The sequence below is a fragment of the Rhamphochromis sp. 'chilingali' genome, assembly GCF_963969265.1.
Source record: "Rhamphochromis sp. 'chilingali' genome assembly, chromosome: 17".
Lineage (NCBI taxonomy): Eukaryota > Metazoa > Chordata > Actinopteri > Cichliformes > Cichlidae > Rhamphochromis > Rhamphochromis sp. 'chilingali'.
In genome coordinates, this window is record NC_137944.1 from 30854409 (window position 1) to 30878005 (window position 23597).

Below are 23597 nucleotides of genomic sequence, written 5' to 3' on the forward strand. Positions count from 1 at the left end.
TGCAGGTCTGTGTAGTAGCAATGTGATTTTCTAGTATATGTACTGAATAATGCTACTTTAAGGGCTGAATGAATTGGTGAGCTGCCTCTATGTGATGAAGACACTGAAATAATATTAATTAATAAATAATGTTTCGATGGTTTTCATCTTATCTGCTTTGTCACAGATGCTTTGTTCTTTAATTCCTTTAACGCCCGAGCCTTTGCCTCATGTTTGATAACTAAAGACTTCGCCCTAAAATGGGTGGATTAGATTGAAATCTCTGATTATTCACTCTGAATTATTCTTGGACACTAACAAACGCAAAAAAAGTTTCATTACATTTGCAAAAATCATATTATTTTTCACTTGAATTATGGTTTCTGTGTGTGGTAGAGTGGTGAAATGTGTGACTCTCTATCTCATTGTGTCAGATGAACATTTAGGGACTCTAATTTACCTACCTGAGTGTCTAAACCAGGTAGTGGAGCACTGCAGTGTAATAGGACAGGACTGTAGATACTAGAGTGGAGCAAATATGACTTTTGCATTTAGGTAAAAGTAATTTACCTAAGGGATTGACTCCAAAATAAAAAAATTTATTTTGATGGAGCATATCGGAAGTAAATCTGTCTGCTTGTTATCATTTCATTTTGAAATGTTTCCCGGAAGTGGCAGCGCTTATTTTAGTGGACTTGATTATGCGCTCGGTTAGCAGATGGATCCAGAAAGTCCTCCAAAGTCCGGTTCTGTGGACAGAGCTGAGCTGGACCGACACTGTCATCCACCGGACGTTGACTTAAAGACGGAACTGGAGCCGAGAAACGAAGGTGAGTTTACTCCCCGTTACTGGAAACGGAGTCACTGATGCTGATAAGCTAACGCTAGCATCGCGCTAGGTCCTCTCTGATGGTATGTCACCTCCACTTAGCTCCTCCCACCAGCGCGCAGAGCAGGTGAGGAGACAGGAGAAAAGCTGATCGCCAAAAACCAAACCCTTGACTAAATACGACGAGTTTTTTTTTGTAAAAATAAATAAATAAATGATCAACATGCATTAAATTAAAAAATAAAAAAGAATACAAACGGCGACTCGGTTTTTGTAAAGATGTTTTTCTCAGAGGCCAAAGGTCATGCAAACAGCATCTAAACATGTAAACAAATAAAACATTAACAAGACCGTATGAAGCACCTGTAATCAAATAACTGAGTAATAACTAGGGCTGGGTATCGTCACTCATTTCTAGAATCGATTCGTTTCCGATTCACAAGGTCCAGAATCAGAATCAGAAAGGGGTTTATTGCCAAATGTTGAGCAGGTTTACAACATTAGGAAATTGCTGCGGTGCTTCAGTGCAAACATAGTGTCATAAATAGCACTTAAATAGACATGAAAAAATAAAAGTAGGAATAAGAATTAAAAGTGCTACGTAGAAAGATATGTGCATGAGATATACATGAGATATATACATGAGAATAAGAATAGAGTGCTACGTGGAAAGAATCGATCTGATCCACGATTCCGCGCTGTGTGTTTACGTCTTTGTGCAGAATCCGTGTTTCTGCTCTCATTTACTGTCTTAGCTGTTTGGTGGTTGTTGAAATTTTGTGAGGTTTCACCTGAGATTCTGGCATTTCGGGCAAAATAAATTTATATTAAAAAATCGATTCAGGATTTTAATGAATCGATTTCACGTTATCCAAGCCAGAATCAATTTTAATTGATAAATTGATTATAAAAACCCACCCCTAGTAATAAGCAGGTGAATCACTGAATCCGGACAACAGTTGCCAGTAGCAGCTAGTCCCTGTAGCTGAAGGTGAAGGGCGTGTACTCCTCAGTGTCCGCTCCTCTGGGGTCTCCTGGTGTAGATTCTTTTCTTCCATAAAATATTTCGTCACGCTCAAAGGTCCTGGTGGAGGCTTTTATTCATTTATTTTACTGAAAAAATGTAGTTTTTCACTGAGAAACCAGCACATTCTCTCTCCTTACTTGTTATTTATGGGCGCTTGGGTCAGGAACTGCAGTCAGACACCTGTCAGGTGGACTGATGATGACAGACTATCAGGTTTTTTGATTCTTTATTTAATAGAAAATAATTTAAATTATTTAATCTCTTTCGATGTTTAATGAACCCGTTCTGACTCTTAGAATCTCTTTGAGTTTGGATTACCTGGTAGTGCTGCCACTTGGAGCTTTATTTTGAAAGGTCCTGCCTGTAGCATCTGTGTGATGATTCTCTCAGTTAGTGACAAATGTTTTGGCTCTGGGCCTTTCCAAACTGCAGAGCTTGCTTTTTTTGACTTGGTTAATTTGTTAAATATTTCCTCCTGGTGTTTTGAAGAGTGACACTGGGCACGTTTTTGCTTTGCTGTATTCACAAAATAAACTACAACTTTGTTCTAGACTTTCACAGGATGCTTTTGTAATGCTGCAGTCTCACTCCCCTTACCCTCAGACATCTGGAACATCATCGACTGAGATCAGTGTTGTTTTGGTGCACAGGAAAGTTTTCCTCTTCTCTATCTTGTTGTGTTAAACCACTCAATCCTGCAGTCACGAGTATCGTTGCTTCTTCTTTAACTCACTTTATGTGGGTTAAATATTTTAAGAATAGTTGATTGATGTAGCACTTTGTAAACATTAACTAGATTTGATCAGAACCTGTAATTCCAGTTAAAAGCTCAGCAAATATAAATTAATCTTTCTTAATGATGAGCACATCACAATTTCACAACATCCCACATAATTTTTACTTTCTCATTGTGTCATTACCGCAATGGCTCTGCTTTTATCAGTTTTTACACAGTGCCACGCATGTGGGGCTGTCAAGTGGTGTTATATTAACGATCCATTCAAAACAACTCTATTACCAGTTTGCATTGTGTGCAGGTCTGTGTAGTAGCAATGTGATTTTCTAGTATGTGTACTGAATAATGCTACTTTAAGGGCTGAATGAATTGGTGAGCTGCCTCTATGTGATGAAAACACTGAAATAATATTAATTAATAAATAATGTTTCGATGGTTTTCATCTTATCTGCTTTGTCACAGATGCTTTGTTCTTTAATTCCTTTAACGCCCGAGCCTTTGCCTCATGTTTGATAACTAAAGACTTCGCCCTAAAATGGGTGGATTAGATTGAAATCTCTGATTATTCACTCTGAATTATTCTTGGACACTAACAAACGCAAAAAAAGTTTCATTACATTTGCAAAAATCATATTATTTTTCACTTGAATTATGGTTTCTGTGTGTGGTAGAGTGGTGAAATGTGTGACTCTCTATCTCATTGTGTCAGAGGAACATTTAGGGACTCTAATTTACCTACCTGAGTGTCTAAACCAGGTAGTGGAGCACTGCAGTGTAATAGGACAGGACTGTAGATACTAGAGTGGAGCAAATATGACTTTTGCATTTAGGTAAAAGTAATTTACCTAAGGGATTGACTCCAAAATAAAAAAATTTATTTTGATGGAGCATATCGGAAGTAAATCTGTCTGCTTGTTATCATTTCATTTTGAAATGTTTCCCGGAAGTGGCAGCGCTTATTTTAGTGGACTTGATTATGCGCTCGGTTAGCAGATGGATCCAGAAAGTCCTCCAAAGTCCGGTTCTGTGGACAGAGCTGAGCTGGACCGACACTGTCATCCACCGGACGTTGACTTAAAGACGGAACTGGAGCCGAGAAACGAAGGTGAGTTTACTCCCCGTTACTGGAAACGGAGTCACTGATGCTGATAAGCTAACGCTAGCATCGCGCTAGGTCCTCTCTGATGGTATGTCACCTCCACTTAGCTCCTCCCACCAGCGCGCAGAGCAGGTGAGGAGACAGGAGAAAAGCTGATCGCCAAAAACCAAACCCTTGACTAAATACGACGAGTTTTTTTTTGTAAAAATAAATAAATAAATGATCAACATGCATTAAATTAAAAAATAAAAAAGAATACAAACGGCGACTCGGTTTTTGTAAAGATGTTTTTCTCAGAGGCCAAAGGTCATGCAAACAGCTTCGTACACACATCTAAACATGTAAACAAATAAAACATTAACAAGACCGTATGAAGCACCTGTAATCAAATAACTGAGTAATAACTAGGGCTGGGTATCGTCACTCATTTCTAGAATCGATTCGTTTCCGATTCACAAGGTCCCGAATCGATTCGATCCACGATTCCGCGCTGTGTGTTTACATCTTTGTGCAGAATCCGTGTTTCTGCTCTCATTTACTGTCTTAGCTGTTTGGTGGTTGTTGAAATTTTGTGAGGTTTCACCTGAGATTCTGGCATTTCGGGCAAAATAAATTTATATTAAAAAATCGATTCAGGATTTTAATGAATCGATTTCACGTTATCCATGCCAGAATCGATTTTAATTGATAAATTGATTATAAAAACCCACCCCTAGTAATAAGCAGGTGAATCACTGAATCTGGACAACAGTTGCCAGTAGCAGCTAGTCCCTGAAGGTGAAGGGCGTGTACTCCTCAGTGTCCGCTCCTCTGGGGTCTCCTGGTGTAGATTCTTTTCTTCCATAAAATATTTTGTCACGCTCAAAGGTCCTGGTGGAGGCTTTTATTCATTTATTTTACTGAAAAAATGTAGTTTGTCACTGAGAAACCAGCACATTCTCTCTCCTTACTTGTTATTTATGGGCGCTTGGGTCAGGAACTGCAGTCAGACACCTGTCAGGTGGACTGATGATGACAGACTATCAGGTTTTTTGATTCTTTATTTAATAGAAAATAATTAAAATTATTTAATCTCTTTCAATGTTTAATGAACCTGTTCTGACTCTTAGAATCTCTTTGAGTTTGGATTACCTGGTAGTGCTGCCACTTGGAGCTTTATTTTGAAAGGTCCTGCCTGTAGCATCTGTGTGATGATTCTCTCAGTTAGTGACAAATGTTTTGGCTCTGGGCCTTTCCAAACTGCACAGAGCTTGCTTTTTTGACTTGGTTAATTTGTTAAATATTTCCTCCTGGTGTTTTGAAGAGTGACACTGAGCACATTTTTGCTTTGCTGTATTCACAAAATAAACTACAACTTTGTTCTAGAACCTGTAATTCCAGTTAATAGCTCAGAAAATATAAATTAATCTTTCCTAATGATGAGCAAAATATGTCCTTCAAAAGCTGGACAGGACATAACAAAAATGTACTTTATGACTAAACACTGCAGGGTGAACACCCTGCTATCCTGTTGTAAAAGACACAATGTGTAGGATTGGTTTTGATATTGAAAGATATGAAACCTAAAACATGTCTAAAGACACGGGGGAAGTCTTGAAACATCGGCTTTTTTAGAGACTCTTAAAGGACTGACAAACAACTGACAAAAATCCTTATAACTCAGAAACTATGCCTTGTCACATTTATCCTCTGACCTCAATTTTACATTTCACATCTGCCTTTCTTTTACGTTGACCCCAAAATGTCTTCAATCGTTAAAGAAAGTATTATCAAGACAAAGAGAACAGGCTGCCAAGTTAGAGACATACAGACAGTTAGATAGAACTAGCTAGGTTCCGCTAAATGTCTATTGCACAGTGATGAGTTCTTATTTAGTGTTTGGTTTGTGCAAACACTACAGCTTAGTTTATAAACACAGTAGTATTTATAAATCAATACCTACTCCTACTGTGTCGTTTTTTCCTTAAAAGTACACATATAGGTGGCCCGACACTGTGAACCACCGGAAATTGATTTAAAGATGGAACTGGAACCGAGAAAAGAAGGTGAGTTTTATTGCTGCTGCTGGAAACAGATTCGCTGCTGATGATAAGCTAACACTAGCATGACGCTAGCTTCTCTCTGATGGTATGTCACCTCCACTTAGCTCCTCCCACCAGCGCACAGAGCAGGTGAGGAGACAGGAGAAAAGCTGATCAACTGAAAACAAGTCCTGAATAAATACGAGCTATATATATATACCCCTAAAAGTCATATTAATTGTCATGGTCATGTAAAAATATGTTCATTATCCACAAAAAGTAACTGTCACTTTGTGAAAATTTTCTGGTTTCAGGACAAAATGAACTCAATATTAATGTTTGTGTTTCAGGTTTACCTCTGGGTGTCCAAAAAGTGGTCATTGGTGAAAAAGAGGAGCAGGAGTGGAGCTCCAGTGTGGACCGGGAGGACCCAGACATTAAAGACGAACAGGAGGAGGTTGTCATCGCCCAGCTCACTTCCAGCCCTGCCCCTGTGAAGAGTGAGGAGGGTGAAGAGAAACCTGAATCCTTACAGCTTTATCACAGACGGACTGAGGAGGTCAGTGACTCTGTGGGAGGACCAGAGCCTGATCCAGATCTACAGCCTGACGGGAAAACTTCAGGCTCTTCAGACACAGACGTCAGTGATTCTGATGAGTGTGAGCAGAGCCGTGAACCTGCAGCGCCTCGGGCATCAGGTGATGCTGATGAGAAACCATTCAGCTGCTCTGTCTGTGGGAGAAAATTTGGTCACAGCAGAAATCTGAGCAGACACCTGAGAACCCACACAGGAGAGAAACCTGTCAGCTGCTCTCAGTGTGGAAAAAGATTTGTGGACAGTGGAAACCTGCAGAGACACATGGGGATTCACACGGAAAAGAAACCGTTCAGCTGCTCTGAGTGTGGACGAAGCTTTAAAGACAAGACAACGCTAATAAACCACCGGAGGACTCACACGGGGGAGAAACCATTCAGCTGCAAGTTCTGCAGTAAAACGTTCACACACAGCGGGAATCTGAAACAACACCTGTGCATCCACACGGGAGAAAAACCCTACAGCTGCTCCAGGTGCAGCAAAGCATTCGGCCGCAACGCCGACCTCAATTCTCACATGTTCATCCACACGGGAGAAAAAGCTTTTAGCTGCTCCAAGTGTGGGAGAAGATTTACTCACAGCCGGAGTCTCAAACAGCATCTGAAGAGTCACGCTGAAGAGAAAGCCTTCAGCTCCTCGCTGTGTGGGGAAAGATTTTATAATGTCACACATGTGAAAAAGCACATGACGACTCACGTGAGAAAGTCATTTATCACAGGAAAGAACATCAGCTGCTCCGCAGACTGATGAAGCTCCGAATCAACCAGGAGCTAAACGGGGTGTAGGTTTGGTCTCATTTTAACATAGACACAAAACCGTCCACCAGCTACACCACTACCTCGTATGACTGACTCGTTGCATCCATGTACCTGAGACACTTTATCTAGGGTCCGGCTCCCTCACTTTTCTCCTAAAGATGAAACTAAATTGTGTTATTTTTTCACATCCTGAGATATAATTTTTCCTCACAGTGATGGTGAGGACAAAACTCCATCTGAAACAGAAGTTCTCTGCGCACCACCAGCATGTTCATGTTTTAAATCGATTTTCCCCACATGGTGAGAAACCAGCTGAGGAAAAACTTTATTATTGGCGTCTCTGTACAAGTGAAGCTCGAGACTCTAGTGATCATAGTTAGCAGAATGCTAAGCTATTAGCCACATACAGCAAAGATAAGTTTGTTGATAGGTGTTTTGGTCGCTGACCGGGGGTCTCCCCGTGTGAGAGAGCTCTTTCTCCTCCTCCTGTGTTCCAGGTCTGCCTCACAAGCTGCAGCTGAGATGCGGTGCAGCTCGTCAGCACTGCATCAAGACTGCCGCCTCAAAATGCCACGCCCCCTTTTCCTTTGCTTTTCTCTGGGATGTGGGCTACAGTGGTTCGGGCAAAAAAGGTGTGCCTTTACAGAGATAATTGTGAACCACAGTGGATTTTGGGCCTCATTGGGTCGTTTGGTTGTGAAATAGTTTTAACTGCCACGTTAACTTTGTGGCAGTTAATAGTTTTCTTTTCACTTTGTGTCACACCCCACCCCAGATACAACCTTGCTTTTAAGTAGGGTGTAACAATAGGCATCATGGGAAAAGGAAGCAGCTCACCTGTCCAGGAGAAGACGTTTGTCTCTCGATCTTTCTTTTCATGTTTTTTCTGCTGCTTTACGTTAATAATTTAATAATAATTTAATAATTTGTTTCTTACATTGAATATTACACCACTCCTCTGAAACATTATACAGAACAATTATTTGCACTGCTTTCATAATTAAGTGAAGCTGTTAAAGACTAAATGGAACATTCTGATTTTTGTAAATTATTCAAGGGGCAAACAACATGAAGCAACATCTGTGGGTTTGAGCTAACGCCATGACATAAACCAGCTGATAAAGTACCTGAAAGAAAGACATAAAAACCAATCTGCAGCTTTTGAAAAACTGACATTAAAATATTTTAATTCTACAAGTAAAAATCAGAAGCAGAGTCTTTTATGACAAAAGTATTTATTTTAATATCAAAAATGAAAAAAAAAAAAGAACAAATTCATAGTGAATGACGAAACATTCCTCTGCATAAATGAGGTCTAATAGATCGCAGCAAAGGTAACATTCCAGGCATTTTATTAACTCTGAAAAGAGCTTTTACCCCAAAATATCATCGTTTCACCTGTGAGGCGATCTGCTACTACAAAAAAAGAAAAAAAAACAAACAAAAAAAAAAACAATTGAACTCCAAGCCTGCATAAAGCAAACAAAAAAACAAAAGTTTTTCTCAATGCCCAGTGCACCGACACGAGAACAAAAACACAAAACAAACCTTGAATAAAGTACAGAATGTATTTATAATTAAAGGTGTTCAGGATCTCTAAAGGGACCCAAACGCAGAGTCACCAGACCTGCAGTGATCTTTGTGTTCATGTTTAGTTTTGGCTGAGTTGAGCTTTGGCAGCAGGCAGAAAGAACGTGGTTATCCCGCAGAGGCGCTCAGACTGTTATTACTGTATAATAACAGTAAAGCCAGCGTGGAAGCACCATGTAATCTTTCTAACGGCCAGTAGGGAGCGATTACTTGCAAAGATGTCAGTCTATAGAAATCTGCATCGACCTATGAGCTGTTAAGACTTTACGGTTTATGGCCTCAGTCGCTGCTTTTGGGTTTTCTTGAATTTGACGTTTATTTAGTAAATTATGATCCTCGTTAGAAAAACGAGGACAAACAAATGCACCCGGTGAAAAACAGGCCTACTTCATGATTGACAGGTCACTACCTAAAGGGGGTTCAGCCTGACCTCGCCAAAACATTCAGCTTGACATATCAGGACTTAAGGAACAAATGGATGATGTCGACTACATCCATCTTTTACGCACACTTGTGGGCAGAGGTAGAGTTCGTCTGTCTTGGGATGAAATTTGACCACTTTAAAGATAAGACTGCTGTTATTTATATTTCAGTGTCAACAGACCCCTCGACAAGCGGTACGCGTCATAACTTCCTGCGCTTTACTGCTGGTTATGATTAGAGACGGCTGGAAATGAGGCTCATAAATATGCAGTTATTTCTTAAAACAGCTGGGCATGTAGTTTTCAGCATACGCTACTCCAAAAGGAGGAGCGGATTTGTTTAGAACTACTTTTCAGACGAGGATTAATACATTCTGTGAGTGTAGCATTATTTTAAAATCCTCAAAAGGTTGAAAATTGTGGCTCACTGGTGTGTTTTAGTTTTTAAATCAACAAAAGTCCCACAAATGACTCAAAAGTGATTTGGTTAGTTCAGATTAATGCTTTTGTCTCCTGTGAGTGATGCAGCACAACAACATGTTTAAGCAGGAAGACTTTGTTGCAGTTTTTTGGGGGGGTGGGGGATTGTTTTTTTGTGGGGTTTGCTAAGAGAACTTTCAGCGTTTCCGTTCCTGTAGCTGTTCCTGCAGCCTCACCAGCACCTGCCTCAGTAGGTAAATTACTTTATTTTAAACCTTTTAACCGAATTCATTTTGAATCGAAATTGTGAGAGGAAACATCTAAGCAGTGTAAATGTTTTCCTGTTGTCGTTGCTGCAACTGAAACCACGGCACAGCTCGCTCAGATCATAAATAGCAGCAAATAAAACAACATCAATAGAAGGACTTTAATAGAGAACATCACCTCACTGCCTGCTCTGTCAAGAAAACAGATTTGAAATATAAAAATGTAAACAAACTGGAAGTTTGCCAGAGCAGCCATGTCCAGTGAAATTCAACATCTGGGCCTCACGTCTGACTGCTCAGTTCAATTTTAATCAGGCACTGATCGTTACCTAAAAACACACCAACCACAAATCAGCGTTCAGGTCGAGTAAAAAGAATCCCAGTGAAGTATTTTCAGCTTCAGAGCAGTAAAAAAACAGAATGTATTTCACTATTTTTAGCGACACAATGAGTGGCGGTTAGTTTCTGTACCCAAAGTGCAAGAAGCAGCCGAGGTCAGCGTCAGCTCGAGTTTCCCTGCTCGGATCAAATGAAAACTTTATTCTGTAGTGCACAGCAGGGGCATCCCAGAACCTGCTGCCTCAGCTGGCGTTTATACACATTGAATCACAAACATTTCATTCCAGTTCTTTACAAAAACAGTTGTGTTGGCTTTTATTTGCTTCAAACCTCAGACTTCCTCTGCTGTAAATGACTCTAGTCAGAGTTCTGAGGTTAAAGGTTAATCTGAGTCTGACAGGACGATGATCTCATCTGGGTCACACTGTGTCGCCACGTTGACCTGCAATCACACAGACAGCAGCATAAAGTATTTACTCTTCTGGAGAAACACTCGGAGTATCAGCAGAATAAAAACATCTTTAAAAACATGTTGATGCTGTTGACAGACGTACCGGTGTGCCCACATCACATGACCAATTTAAGGTGACGTGGCAACAAGACGCACCCTCGCTGAGCCTCAGTTGTTAACTTGTGTTAAAAGTGAAGACTTCAACTACGTTCCAGTTTTTAGTGTTGAGAGGCCAAATAACACCAGAGTTATGATAATTCACGCCATGCTTTTCAACGCCCTTTACTATTCATGGAAAAATTCACCTTGTCAGCCTATAACAAAATTATATGGCAACACACCATTTGGTTGCTTAGTAACAGACGAAAGTTTTGAGAAAATGGCTGCGAGAACAGCAATTTTTGAGATTTGTGGCATTAAGCTCGTTTGGAGTGAAGTGGGGTTTTTTCTGTGTGTCTGTCAAAACAACGACGCAGCTACAGCTGGACAAAAAAAACACCAAAGGCAGCCTTCAATGTAAACACCGTCTCCAGGTGGACAACAGGAGGAGTGATACACATCCTGTTGTCAGGCCTGTGATGTGCCCCTCTGTCTTGTGGGCAACAGGAACTAGTTTTCAGAGTGGCACAAATAATTTGTGTGAACAGATACACACTTCTGAATGTAAGTAGTTGGATAAACCTGTTTACAAAATTTGTAAAAGAAATTTTTTTTTTTTTACATGTATGTATATTTAGACTTCAAGCTATAAAAATGATTTGTTAAACATTTAAATATATTTTGCAAAACCTATTTCACTTTTCACCACTTTGAGGTTTTATTTTTGTGTGTTATTTTAGGTCCATTGTGTTGATACAGTTTGTCAAAATGACAAAATAACTGTAAATTCAGACACGTGAGGTGTTTTATTCAAAGTGTCGTCCTCACTGCATCGTTTCTATCCTGAAACTCAGCTCCTCTGGTATGACTCTATTTGCCCCACCTTGTTTTTCTTCGGTGGCGGTGTCGACTGCGAGCTGCTGACCACTTCCTGCGTTGGCGTGTTTGCTCGAGTGGTCTCTGGAGAGTTGCAGGTCACAACGCCCATATCCAGAGGGATGTCCGCATCACTGAGGAGAATGAAAGAGCCAAGATCAACAAACATACAGAGAATAAATGAACCCAGAGAAATAAAACCATGAACTCAAGTTCAAAGAGCTGAAACTACAATTTAAATGAGAGCAGGATTTTCGATAACTGGACATTTTCAAAGAAGTCACACATTTCAATGCAGCCTCGTCTATTAGACACAGTCAGTGAGAGTCTCAGATTATGAAGTGATGAACACAACAGAAATGATGGTAACTCTTGATACAAGCAAGAGAAATGATTTTAGAGCTCGTCTTAGGATACCATTATTAATTTCCAGTTCAACTGTTACCTCACTGGTAATTAAACATGAGTGTTTTCACACTGCCACACTTATTCTGAGGTCAAATCACCACCAAGAAGTTTAATTAAGCCTGAATTTCTCATCCTGACACAAATTTGGTTATTTAATTAAAAACTAGTCAAACCTTTCACATTCTGTTTATTAAAACTATTTAAGTTCATTGTATTCAAAAGGTGAAAGGCCTCAGCGTCCCAGTAGACGCACTGATGGTTTCAAATTGAAAATGCTCCGTTGCGTCGATCTTGAACTATCGTGTTCACGCCGCCCGGCAGAGTGGAAACAAAGCCTCATCAGCTTTTCACGGTGGAGGCGTAAAACTGTTCCTCCTGAGAGCAGCAGGCCTCCATGCTGCTCTCCTACAGTTTTAAATATTACTATAAACACATTATAACACCTGCTTCTGCCTTCTGAACAGTTATAAAAGTTACAAAGCTAAAGAGCATCAAATACATTCACATTGACTTTGAGAAATAAGTCATTATTTGTTTGTTTGTATTATTAATTATCTCACAAACACATTTTCATCGTGGACTCCTGACCTCTCAGCGACAGCCTCACCTGTCGTGGATGATTAGGTTCTTTCTACTCTGCGAGTTCCTTTCCTCCCACTTCCTCTTCTGGCTCCTCGTGGTTCTGGGGCTGGGCGGTGGAGACGTGCCATTGCTTGTCTGCGTGCCGCACCTTTCCACGCCGTCTTCTGGTGATGACGGAGATGCTTTCCCATTGGCTGCTGCTGTGAGGCCCGTTTTGCCTTGGTTGTAGTTTGACAGGACGACTGACTCATGACTGGAAGAATCTGCAGGTTCCTGTAAGCTCTTGTGGTCACCATTCGATAACGGCCTCTGGTCATCAGTCTGCATGGGCTCTGATTGGCTGGGGCTTTCTGCGGGGGAGGGGATATCAGACAGCGGCGAGATCTGGGACTTTGTCTCATCAGAAGCAGGACTCGTAACCTGCTCGTCCTCATCTTTCAAGCTTCCTTCTTCGCCTGCAGAAACGTGTGCAATCTGATCATCGTTCTGATCCTCCTTGTTGGTGCCTTCGCTCGCTTGTTCCACCTCGTTAATGTCGTCTTCCTCGTTGTCTTCTTCATCTAAAGAAAGAAGCAAAAAAGGCACATAAATATTTTCTTCTCTTATCTCTGCCCCCTTCATCTGGTCACAGTTTTTGAAATCTGATAACACTTATTTGACTGTATGAATGTATTCGTTGTTTAAAAGGGAGGAAAAAAAACAGACTAAATAACAGCCTAAAGGGAAGAAAAACAGTCTTTAATTGAGCCCAATCTGACGGATGAGTTTAAACATTGTCTGTATGAATTCTCTGTGTGTTTATGAGTCACATTAAATTGTTAATCATTCTGTTCAATGATTAAATCATACGTTACACATTATCAGCACAGTGTGGCTAACCTTAGCAGCAGTCCTAGCGGTGACTTAAAATCTCAGAAACTCAGTTATGTTTTCATAAAATAAGAATATTTAGATCCTGGTACAGACCGCAGAGGGCAGTTACCTAGATGCAAACTCCTGTGTTCTATACATGCAGCTTTTGTGGTGAACAATGAAATTAGATTTATATCTAATTTGATGCTTGTCAGCCAATATGTTGCTTCAATATAACCACATTTATTTGGTCTAACCTGGTCCATCCTGCTGAGTGCTGGCCTGGATCTCTTCCTCTATGTCTGGATCTGAGGATTCATCATCTTCATCCTCTTCCTCCTCCTCCTCAGACACGCCATTCATCTCTTCAGTTTCCACTTTTTTTCCTGACGTGTGGCCCTGAAACGCAGCAAAGGAAATTAAACAAGATTCAGAACACAAACACATGGTAAAAGGCCTGAACTTGTATAGAGCTTTACTAGTCCCTAAGGACCCCAAATCACTTTACACTACATCCAGTCATCCACCCATTCACACACACATTCACACACTGGTGATAATAATAATAATAATAATAATAATAATAGATACTTTATTGATCCCCATGGGGAAATTACTTGTTTTTCTCTGCATTTGACCCATTCACTCAGTGAAGCAGTGGGCAGCCCACTAAGCAGGCGCCCGGGGAGCAGTGTGTAGGGACGGTACCTTGCTCAGGGGTACCTCAGGGTAGCCGTTAAGTGGATTCGAACCGCTGACCTTCCGATCATGGGGCGACCACTTTACCTACTGAGCTATCCCTGCCCTGATGGCAGCTACATTGTAGCCACAGCCACCCTGGGGCGCACTGACAGAGGCGAGGCTGCCGGACACTGGCGCCACCGGGCCCTCTGACCACCACCAGTAGGCAATGGGTGAAGTGTCTTGCCCAAGGACACAACGACAGAGTCGGGGCTCGAACCGGCAACCTTCCGATTACAAGACAAACTGCCAACTCTTGAGGCACGATCGCACAAACAAGCACAAAACTAAAATCTTTTATATTCTCATAATTTCAGATTAATATGAGACAAAACTTTTGGGATTAAGTGAAACAAATAAACACTCCAGTTTCTTTGTTTTCCCCCAAACACGACTCACAGGTTTATAAATGTTTTTCTTTGTCACATTACAATTTTTCCTCCCCACTATGTATTTTATATTTCTGAGCCAGCAAATTTTACTGACATTGACAATTTTTTTATTTATTAACTCCAACATACCTCATCAGAACATAAATAAATAGAAAAGGTAAAACCTGAGTTAAATTTTTACTTCTTTACTTTGGTACTTTTACAGTCCTGTGTGATTAAAATACTTTCTTCCTCTGCTTTATAAGATTAAACTGTAAAATATATTGCTATTCAATACACAAGATGTACCACAAATTTTGACCTTAATTCTTTTTAAGAAATAAAGCAGACTGATGTTCAATCAATCAATCAAAATTTATTTATATAGCACATTTTTAAGACCAAAGTACACCAAAGTGCTTTCCGGTAAAATCGCAGTACAAATAAAATCACAATAAAATATAAATTACAAATATATAAAATATAAGATAATTACATAATCTAAATACAGAGCCAGATGTAAATTACCCTAATTCGCCTTAAATGCCAGATCAAACAAATACGTTTTTAAACGTGATTTAAAAGACTGAATGGAATCTGACGCGCGAATATGAAGAGGGAGAGTATTCCATAGCCTGGGTGCAGCAACGGCAAAGGCACGGTCTCCTCTGGTCTTCAGCCGAGACCTAGGTTGCACCAAGAGCAGTTGGCCCGATGATCTTAGTGCTCTCTGAGGGCTGTACAGACAGAGGAGATCAGCTAAGTAGTCAGGTGCCATATTGTTTAAAATTTTATAAGTAAACAATAGAATTTTAAAATCAATTCGATATTTGATAGGAAGCCAGTGTAAATTTTTCAGAACAGGGGTGATAGAGTCAAACTTTCTAGTGCCGGTCAAGAGACGTGCTGCGGCATTCTGGACCAGCTGCAGACGCTGCAGAAGAGAAGATTGTAGACCCAAGTAGAGTGAGTTACAATAGTCCAGTCTTGACGTAATGAAAGCATGAATGAGTTTCTCCATATCTTTGTGTGGTATGTAGGGTTTAGCCTTAGAGATTAGGCGTAGTTGATGAAAGCTAGTTTTTACCACAGTAGAGACCTGTTTGTCAAGTTTGAAGGAACTATCCATGAAAACTCCAAGATTCCTGGCAGTATCAGTAAGGTAGTTAGCAACAGGCCCCAATGTGCCAGTCAATTGTCCCAGAGGCATATTTCGGTCAAAAACAATAATTTCTGTCTTCTTTCCATTTAAAGTAAGAAAGTTACGTGATAACCAGTCCTTGACATCACTCAGACAGTCAAACAGAGGATGTGGTGAGGATAAAGCATCCCCAGTCAGGTGAAGGTAGATTTGAATATCATCAGCGTAACAGTGAAAAGAGACATTGTGTTTTTCAAAAATGGAGCTCAAGGGCAACATATACAGAGAAAACAACACAGGACCCAGTACCGAGCCCTGGGGCACACCACAGCGGAGACGGGCAGAAGAAGAGGAATATTTTCCCATCGTGACGGAGAACGACCTCTCAGAAAAACAGAAAGACATAAAATCTAATGTTTTCACACATAAAAATAAAACCAAACAGCTGTGTGTCAGGTTTATATTGTTGATTGTCATTTATGCTTAGAAATATCTACTCATATATGCTTAGAGTTTTATAATCAATGTCATAGTTAATAGTGTTAATAGCTAATAGTCTGCAAAGACTTGTGTGCATTCCAGAGTGCTCTGGCATTCACACCCACATCCTGGGAGCATGGGGGAGGTTGTACCTTCTTTTATTGTTTTGTGGTAGGATAAACGTAGCTATGTCTGTTTTAGTCTAAGTGCCTTTTGTTTAGATGAACTGCTGGACTTCCAGACCAGCAGGTTTAGGGAAGTCGCTTATCGGGTCACACTCTGACCCCACACACACACACACACACACACTTACACAACGCACAGGCAAGGTACTCTTTGTGTGTAGGTAGACGTCATATGTTAATGAACCTATGTATATTCATGTAACCTCAATAAAAGAGCAGTGTTACGGGGGAGCGGACGAGAGCAACTGGGGTCAAGCGAAGGAACGGCGTTTGTCCAGTTCTCTCCCGTGCACGAGGAACATAAAGAACTTTGCCTACTCGTGTCTTACTTTGCTGTGTAATTAAATTGTCTTCAACGTTCCAGCGAATAGGTTTAAGCTACAAACCTATCACTGTGATGATGTTCCTCTGTTACCTCTTTGTCCTTCCTGTCTTTTTGCAGTCGTTTGCTCCTCTCCTTCTCCTCCGTGTCGTCCTGTTTCACAGCGTACTTCTTGATGACCTCCTCCAGGCTAGTTAGAGCAACTTCTCGGTTCGACCGCAGTTTCTTCAGTAGTGATGGGTCCTTCAGAGCCGGGTCTGTGGCTAAAGAGGGAGGCGGAGAGACAAGAGGATGAGAGCAAAAATGTCAGCAGTGAGGAAATGAAAGTGTGGAGCAAACGTTAAAGTAAATTAATGAACAAATATTCATATTTTAATTCAAATCGACGATCAGATTTGTGAGTAGAAACACTTCAGTGTGCAGTCAGACAGTGAAGCCCCGCACGAGCAGCAGCATTTCTCTTTATTATCTTACCAGGCTTATAGGTGTCGGTGAGGCTAGAGCCAAAGTTGTAGACGAGGTCCAGGTGACGGCGGTCCTGTATGCGGCTCCCGGTCTCTCTGAACGCCTCCTGGGCGATCTGGTTTATATGCTTCCTGGTCAAGCAGAGGTTGTGGCGATCGTTGGCATGCAACACCTGCTGGAGGATGTCCTGGTAATCAGGAGGGTTTTGTCGTACCTCGGGACTGTTGATGAAACGCTCGATCTGACAAAGGGAGGAACACAGAGGACAAAACTCGAATGAAAATATAGCTCCATGAAATTAAATAACCACAGATACAAATCTCTTCTGTGTGATCGCTGTGTGTTTCTGCCAGTTTGTGTTTTATAAAGAACTTCAAATAGTTCAGAAACCTCAGACAGAAACCATTAATAGCAGCAAGAAACCAATAATGTTTTTATGCTTGGTCCTGATCTGTGGCCTAATATCTTTTACACTGATGCTCACAGTTAATGTTAAATTAGAAACCTTATCAGTTTAACCAAGAATATTTTAGCAGTAAATCTGAATTAGTCACGAACTAAAATGTAACCCAAATGTTTCATTAGATTATACGACAGCATCAGACCTGAATTAGAATCAAGTTTAAATGCTACAGAGTTCAGAAGAGCTCAAAATAAACAGCAGTCCTGAGAGCACACAGAGCAGAACAACAAATGTTCAAAGAATGAAGGGAACACTGAATCACTGCAATGTAAGATCAAGTCATTTAAATTAAGGAATATCAATCAGTCCAGATGTGAATCCATTTCAACTGCTTTATTTCAAATGAAAGTGTCAACCGGAGGACTGGAGAGGCATCTTTTCAGGCAATCGGAAAAATACTAACGGCCATCAGAGCTCCCACTCAGCCTCCTATTAACTTCACCTATTATAAAAATGTTAAAATCCTACGTCACTGCATTCTTAAGTTATAGCATTCATCCCACTGTCTCCAAAGCACTTGCTCAGTGGGTCACATGATTGTTAGGGTTGTCTGTTGTCTTTGTGATTTGGCGCTGTATAAATAAATCTGCTGAACATGCTGACTGAGATGTGAGGGTTTAGGACGTGGTGCCACAGACCGTCTCCTCATCCCTAATGACTTTTCTCTAGTTTTGCTTTTTGTCACTGGTGGCAGCTTGAAGCAGCACCTTCAGGCTGCACAGGCAGTCCAGCTTCTCCATGATGTCACATCCACACATGCAGTCATAAGGAGGTTTGCTTCATCTCCCAGCATAGTTTCAAGTATGGAGGAGATCATGGGAGACGAGCTGTTACATGAGGAGGCCTTAGTGACTTTGTGTTATACCGGGACTATTGGACATCCCCTTGCTTTTTTACTGTCATGTTTTTTCAACAGTGTATAAACACGGCATTGCCTTTGCTGTTTAATGTTTTTTGTTTGATTTTAACATTTCTTTACAGCCCTTTAATCTTCTGCTGATAATGTCTGCCTGGAATTTTCTACGAGTAAAGCAGCACATAAACGTGAGCATGCGCAGAGACTGAAGTGTAAAACCAGAGTTAACAGGCAAAGTTTAGAACCACAGTCATCATAACTGTATTTGGTTTCAATGAGGCAGTTAATGCAAAAAAAGCCTGGCTCTGTTGCAGATGCGTCTTAATCCACCCCTCGGGTTAGAAAGTAGCCCCAACAACGTGCAGCTCACCCTCCTGTTGATCTCAGGGTAACGAGTGCTTTTGTAGCTGATTCTCTGTTCAATGGCTCGGCCTGTTAGTGTGCTGCAGCCCTTTAGTTCACACAGTTTTTCATAAATCTTCATCATCTGGAAAAAAAGGAGGAGGACACGTGAGGGAGGTGTGAGCAGCTGCCACTCAGGCTGTCGTAAACATTTACATTTTACAGCTTTAATGTCTGTATTAGAGAGTGGAAGCCACCGAGCTGCACCACACTGGAGGCTGACCTTGCGTTTGAGTTTGTGCTCCTGGATGTATAACGAGTCCTCCGCTTCCATGTCAGTGAGACTCAGCTCAGCCTGCTGCAGGCGGCAGATCTCCTCGTTGTACACCTTCAGCAGGTTCTCCAGGTACGCTATCTGAGAGGAACACACAGGACAGACATGAATGATAATTTCCTACAAAAGTGTCAAACCCTTACTGTTGCTGAAAAATAAAAAAGGAGGGATATTTCATTTTTTTAATAGTTTATATTTAATGGCTGCCTTAACCAGTGTGCTTTGATCTGCTTTACTCTTTTCCCCTTTTAAAATGACTGTATTGAAGTCATTTTAAAAACACTGAGACAAATTGTGCTGTGCAAATAAAACTGTATATATAATATACAGTATACAAATAAAAGTCGTAGTCAAAAGTCAAATAAAACTTTGATTATAATCCCAAGATTCATTCAACAGCAGCACCTAATCCACACTAACCTGCTTCCTGGAGGCTCTTTTAGCTTTTCTCTCCTCTTCTCGGTCTGCCTCTCTGTTCTCTTGCTGTCCTGAGGTGGAAGGCTGCTCTTCATCTGCTGCCGGCTGCACACCTTCTTCCTCCTCGTCCAGGTTACCTTTACTCTTGCTTGTACTTTTGAGCGTGACGGAGGTAGACTGAAGATCACTCGACGTTGAGGTAGAAGGCCCATGGTCAACCTTGAAGAGGGTTTGCCTCTTCTTGATGGCATGCTGCTTGAGCACAGTACACAGTTCACTGATGTAGACAAATGTTTTAGAGCGGTTGGCCTGAGCGCGAGTCAAACATCGTCCCAAAGTGTTCCTCAACTCCACTGATGACAGGAAGTCCGGGCAGGCCTTGGAGTGCTTTGTCTGGAGGAAGGTCAAGACCTCCGGGCAGTCCTCTGTGAGGGGCCTGCAGTGCTCCACAAACTGGAGGGAAGAAAACAGAAAAAAAGGATGAGATAAAGTAGAAAGTATGACGGATAAGGAACCAAAGAGAAAAACAAGGGAGTGAAAAAGACAGATGTTGCAAGACTGGTTTCAGTGCTTTTTTAACACAAACACACATCTGCAGTATAAAGTGGCCCAGGATTGACTTTATAGGGTGTATCTGTATATTTTCAAATAAGTAGGTAATTTAAATGAGGAAGTTTAGATCTAAAGTTTAATATTACATACATATTTAATGCCAGTGTTTATATCCTCTCACAGTACACACTCCAACTAAATCAACCTCACCCACCCATCAGTTCATTTCTTAAACAAACACAAAAAACCGTCACTATTAATGAGACTGTCATACAAGCCAAATTAAAAATAATAATAATAATTGAATGTTATTTTTATTATAGTTTTTTCTTCTACATTATTTTATTGTTATTTTATTATAGTTGTTGTTTTTTATATATCAAAATGAAATATACAAAAATGGTCTTACCAACTTTCAAATACTAAACGTGTTTTTTTTTAATGACTGTTTTAATAAAATTGTTTTGCACCCAGTGGAGGAGAGCTGTAGGAAGTAATTCGCCTCATGCTGGGATAAACTCCATGGAACAATGTTCTGCAAAACTAGACTGTACTCAGGAATTTGCATTTACTGAATCACTATGAGACAACATATAACAGGTTAACCACCATACAATCCTCTCTTATTCTGAAAGCTGAGTCACTGCTGACCAGCGAACTGTGGACCTTCCTGTGTTTCCCCTGCAGGCTGGTCAGGCCCCCAGTGTGGTAAAGACCACCAGCTGCAGTCTAGAAGAGTGGAGTTGATCTGTTCAATGAGGAACTAACTGATGACACCACTGAGTTTCCCACAGTATTATTTGGAAAACATGGATCATCTCACTTGTTAATTTGATTTAAAAGTAAACATTTAAATATATCATGTTTCAACAATTAGCCTAAAAACACACAGATAAGATTTTAAGTCAATGTCACCCAGACAGAAAAACTGAGCACTTAGAGCAATCTGAAGTCTGATACACATGAAATACTTCTGCATAAATGTCATTATTTTAAGTTCTGGTCATGAACTTTGGAACATCATATAAACTCACCTCAGTGAACAACTTCTGATTCTCTGCCTGCAGACACTGCGTGGTCTTCTTCGCTGTAGCGAAGGGTGACTGGGTAATGTGTGTGGGCACTGGCAGCTGAGCTTTGAGCGGCGAGACATTTTTGGCTTGAAGGTCAGGGCTTGATTTGGAGGCAGAGGAGGAGGGCTGAGGACTCTCTTCTTCTTCGCCTTCCTCATCAAGCACAATGATTTTATCTGCCATCGAGGCAGGAGCCACCGCCATTCAAAACGCCGGCTTTCTAAAATACAAACAGGCAGAATGAGACCAGAACAGGATGACACACAAGCATCAGAACTTCAGTGTTTTCATGATCTGTACAATATTTACATTGGCACAAAAAAAGGTGACAAATTCTGGCCATGTGGGCACTTCTGATTATTTAAATACCAAAGCAGGGACCTGCTCTGTGAACAGAGTTCAACAAACCCAGGATATTTTTATCTGGTTTCAAAGAGAACCAGTTTCAGGTCATATTCACATGAAAGATCTGAAACATAGACAAGTCTAATGACTGCAGAGTGGCTACCTTTACAAACTATGATGTCAGAACACAAAATGAAGAGTAACACACAGTAAGGCTGAAAGCACCACAGCTGCCAGATGAAATTACTGTGTGTCTGTACGAGGAAATGTTTCAAAAGTGCTACATTAATGTGTGGAAAAGTCCTCCAATGTCAAAAAAGTCAATTTAAAGTCAGGAATGAAAGCTGAACACATGCATTTGTGCGCATTAACAAAGCTGTCACTTTCACAGCTCCACCATAAAGACACAGGAGGATCTGAAGTAGAATTACAATTTTTTAGTTTGTAAAATAAACACTATAGTGTGCAGATGTGTGTGAGACAGTTTCAGCTGCACCCACATATAAAGGAATGAAATAATTTAAACATTGCTTGCAGTGAAAAGGGAAAAAGCAGGAATAAAGGTGAGTATAAAAATCCATATTTTTTACTGATGCTCACCAGGGCATCAGAATGATGGTCGGTTTGATTGGTCAGTAGGTAATGGCTTTATACATGTATGCTACTCTTCTTTAACACAACACAACCTACTGTGGATCAGCATAGTTACCTGATAATAGATGAAGCACCTCTGGATTAAAAAAAACAGTTTAATCTGAGCAAATAGCTTCCTAAAACAGGGGCATGATCACTCAAATTCCCAAGCTGGGTAATGGATTTCTGGAATAACTGCTAAAATACATTCTGTGGCCCTCAGAAGTCTTAGAAGTCTCCAAAGTCATGTCAGTTGACTGCTTTCAACAATGTCCCGTTGCCTAGACAATTCACCTGAGGATGTGTGAACCTGTGATTTGCATGCCACCATTTTCTATCATCAGTTAAACTTCAATAACTGGAAGGCAGGCTCCTGCGTCCATATTACAGCATTAACACAGAAGCATCGACAGTTTGTGAATTTGATGCTTCATTTAGGGCTACAGAAGCCGGCTGATCAGTGTTATCGTTCCGCTGTGTTTACTCGGAAAATAGGAAAACAAACAGGGGATAGCAGTTTCCAAACACATGAAAGTGAAACTAATCACGATGACACAGACAGCACATTACAGGTGGAAAACTTAAGACAAAAGGTTAAATAAAGCACGCCCACGCACACCGTAATAATGCGACAGTAGGATACACACCGACCTGTTCTTTACGAGCCGCTGGAGTTGACAACGAAACAAGAAAACGTTGCACCGCCGCAGGACATCACAACACTCCAGTTACTTAGCTGACGTTAGCTCTGGAGGCTAGTTAGCATTCGGACTTTTCTAAGTAAAAAAATAACCTGCCAGAAAAAAAGTCGAGTTACGCTCTCATCGCCTCGTGAACCGGGTAAACAAACCCGAGATAACCTCTAATCTCGTTCGTTTTTATCAGACTGGATCTTCTTCATCAAAACAATGCCCCTTCACTTAGCTGTGCTATCGAATCGAGATCGAAAATGTACCCGCTAAACTCCGCTCAACATCAACGCCTCTGATTGGACGACAGATTCGTGACGATGAGTAATGCCATTTCCCATTGGACAGCTGCTGACGTGTACCGTTGATGTCAGTTTTTATTACTATTATTATTATTTCTTTGAATGTACTTAATTGACTTTATAAAGCTTCTTTAATTGTTTTACATTTAGTACTTTCATATTTTGAACTTTTATCAGATTTACCGTTATTTTGTGTTTAAGTTCAATGTGAGATTCAGAATGGTGAAGAAAGATGGTTTAAGCTACTTTCAACGTAGTAGGGGGTTATAGCCAGTCTGACTCTGAATATTTTAGAAAATGCTGATCTGCTTGGATTTTACCACACTGCTTTACCAAACTACACAGCTGAAGATTGGAAAAACGTTTTCTGCTCTGACAAGTCTTGATTTGTGCTGTAACATTCAGATGGTAGGATCAGAATTTAGAGTAAACAACATCAAAGTATGGATCATCCTGTCTGTCTACAGTTCGGGCTGGTGATGGGGTATAATTTTCCTGATGAACCTCAGGCCCCTTGTTACAAAGTATTGTTTAGAC

At 40.7% G+C, this 23597-nt stretch overlaps 2 protein-coding genes across 3 annotated transcripts; one reads left to right on the forward strand and one right to left on the reverse strand.

Moving 5' to 3' along the window:
* The first annotated feature begins 429 nt into the window (after positions 1–429).
* LOC308384102 (uncharacterized protein) lies at positions 430–8133 on the forward strand. Of its 2 annotated transcripts, XM_080862442.1 has the most exons (4): positions 430–809; positions 2387–3676; positions 5641–5715; positions 6042–8133. In XM_080862442.1, the coding sequence occupies exons 3-4, from the start codon at positions 5691–5693 to the stop codon at positions 7031–7033; spliced, it is 1017 nt and encodes a 338-aa protein (XP_080718568.1). In that variant the 5' UTR covers positions 430–809; positions 2387–3676; positions 5641–5690; the 3' UTR covers positions 7034–8133. The 2 variants fall into 2 exon arrangements, with proteins under 2 accessions (XP_080718568.1, XP_080718567.1); XM_080862441.1 differs by lacking the exon at positions 5641–5715.
* Positions 8134–8260: 127 nt separating this feature from the next.
* On the reverse strand, positions 8261–23039 carry daxx (death-domain associated protein). The gene is made up of 11 exons (XM_080862440.1): positions 22721–23039; positions 21053–21311; positions 19470–19919; positions 18999–19130; positions 18744–18860; positions 17064–17295; positions 16683–16852; positions 13607–13748; positions 12523–13057; positions 11515–11641; positions 8261–10523 (listed from the first exon to the last, which is right to left on the reverse strand). The coding sequence occupies exons 2-11, from the start codon at positions 21293–21295 to the stop codon at positions 10464–10466; spliced, it is 2208 nt and encodes a 735-aa protein (XP_080718566.1). The 5' UTR covers positions 21296–21311; positions 22721–23039; the 3' UTR covers positions 8261–10463.
* Between the last annotated feature and the right edge of the window lie 558 nt (positions 23040–23597).

What these genes read in the sequence shown, in the direction of transcription:
- LOC308384102 (XM_080862441.1), top strand. Translation starts at nt 3,565, where the DNA reads ATGGATCCAGAAAGTCCTCCAAAGTCCGGTTCTGTGGACAGAGCTGAG. An exon ending in ACTGGAGCCGAGAAACGAAG is followed by an intron (nt 3,677 to 6,041) that starts GTGAGTTTACTC and finishes TTTGTGTTTCAG; the next exon opens with GTTTACCTCTGGGTGTCCAA.
- daxx (XM_080862440.1), bottom strand. Translation starts at nt 21,295, where the DNA reads ATGGCGGTGGCTCCTGCCTCGATGGCAGATAAAATCATTGTGCTTGAT. An exon ending in AGCACAAACTCAAACGCAAG is followed by an intron (nt 18,861 to 18,998) that starts GTCAGCCTCCAG and finishes CTTTTTTTCCAG; the next exon opens with ATGATGAAGATTTATGAAAA. An exon ending in CACTCAGCAGGATGGACCAG is followed by an intron (nt 13,058 to 13,606) that starts GTTAGACCAAAT and finishes TTCTTTCTTTAG; the next exon opens with ATGAAGAAGACAACGAGGAA.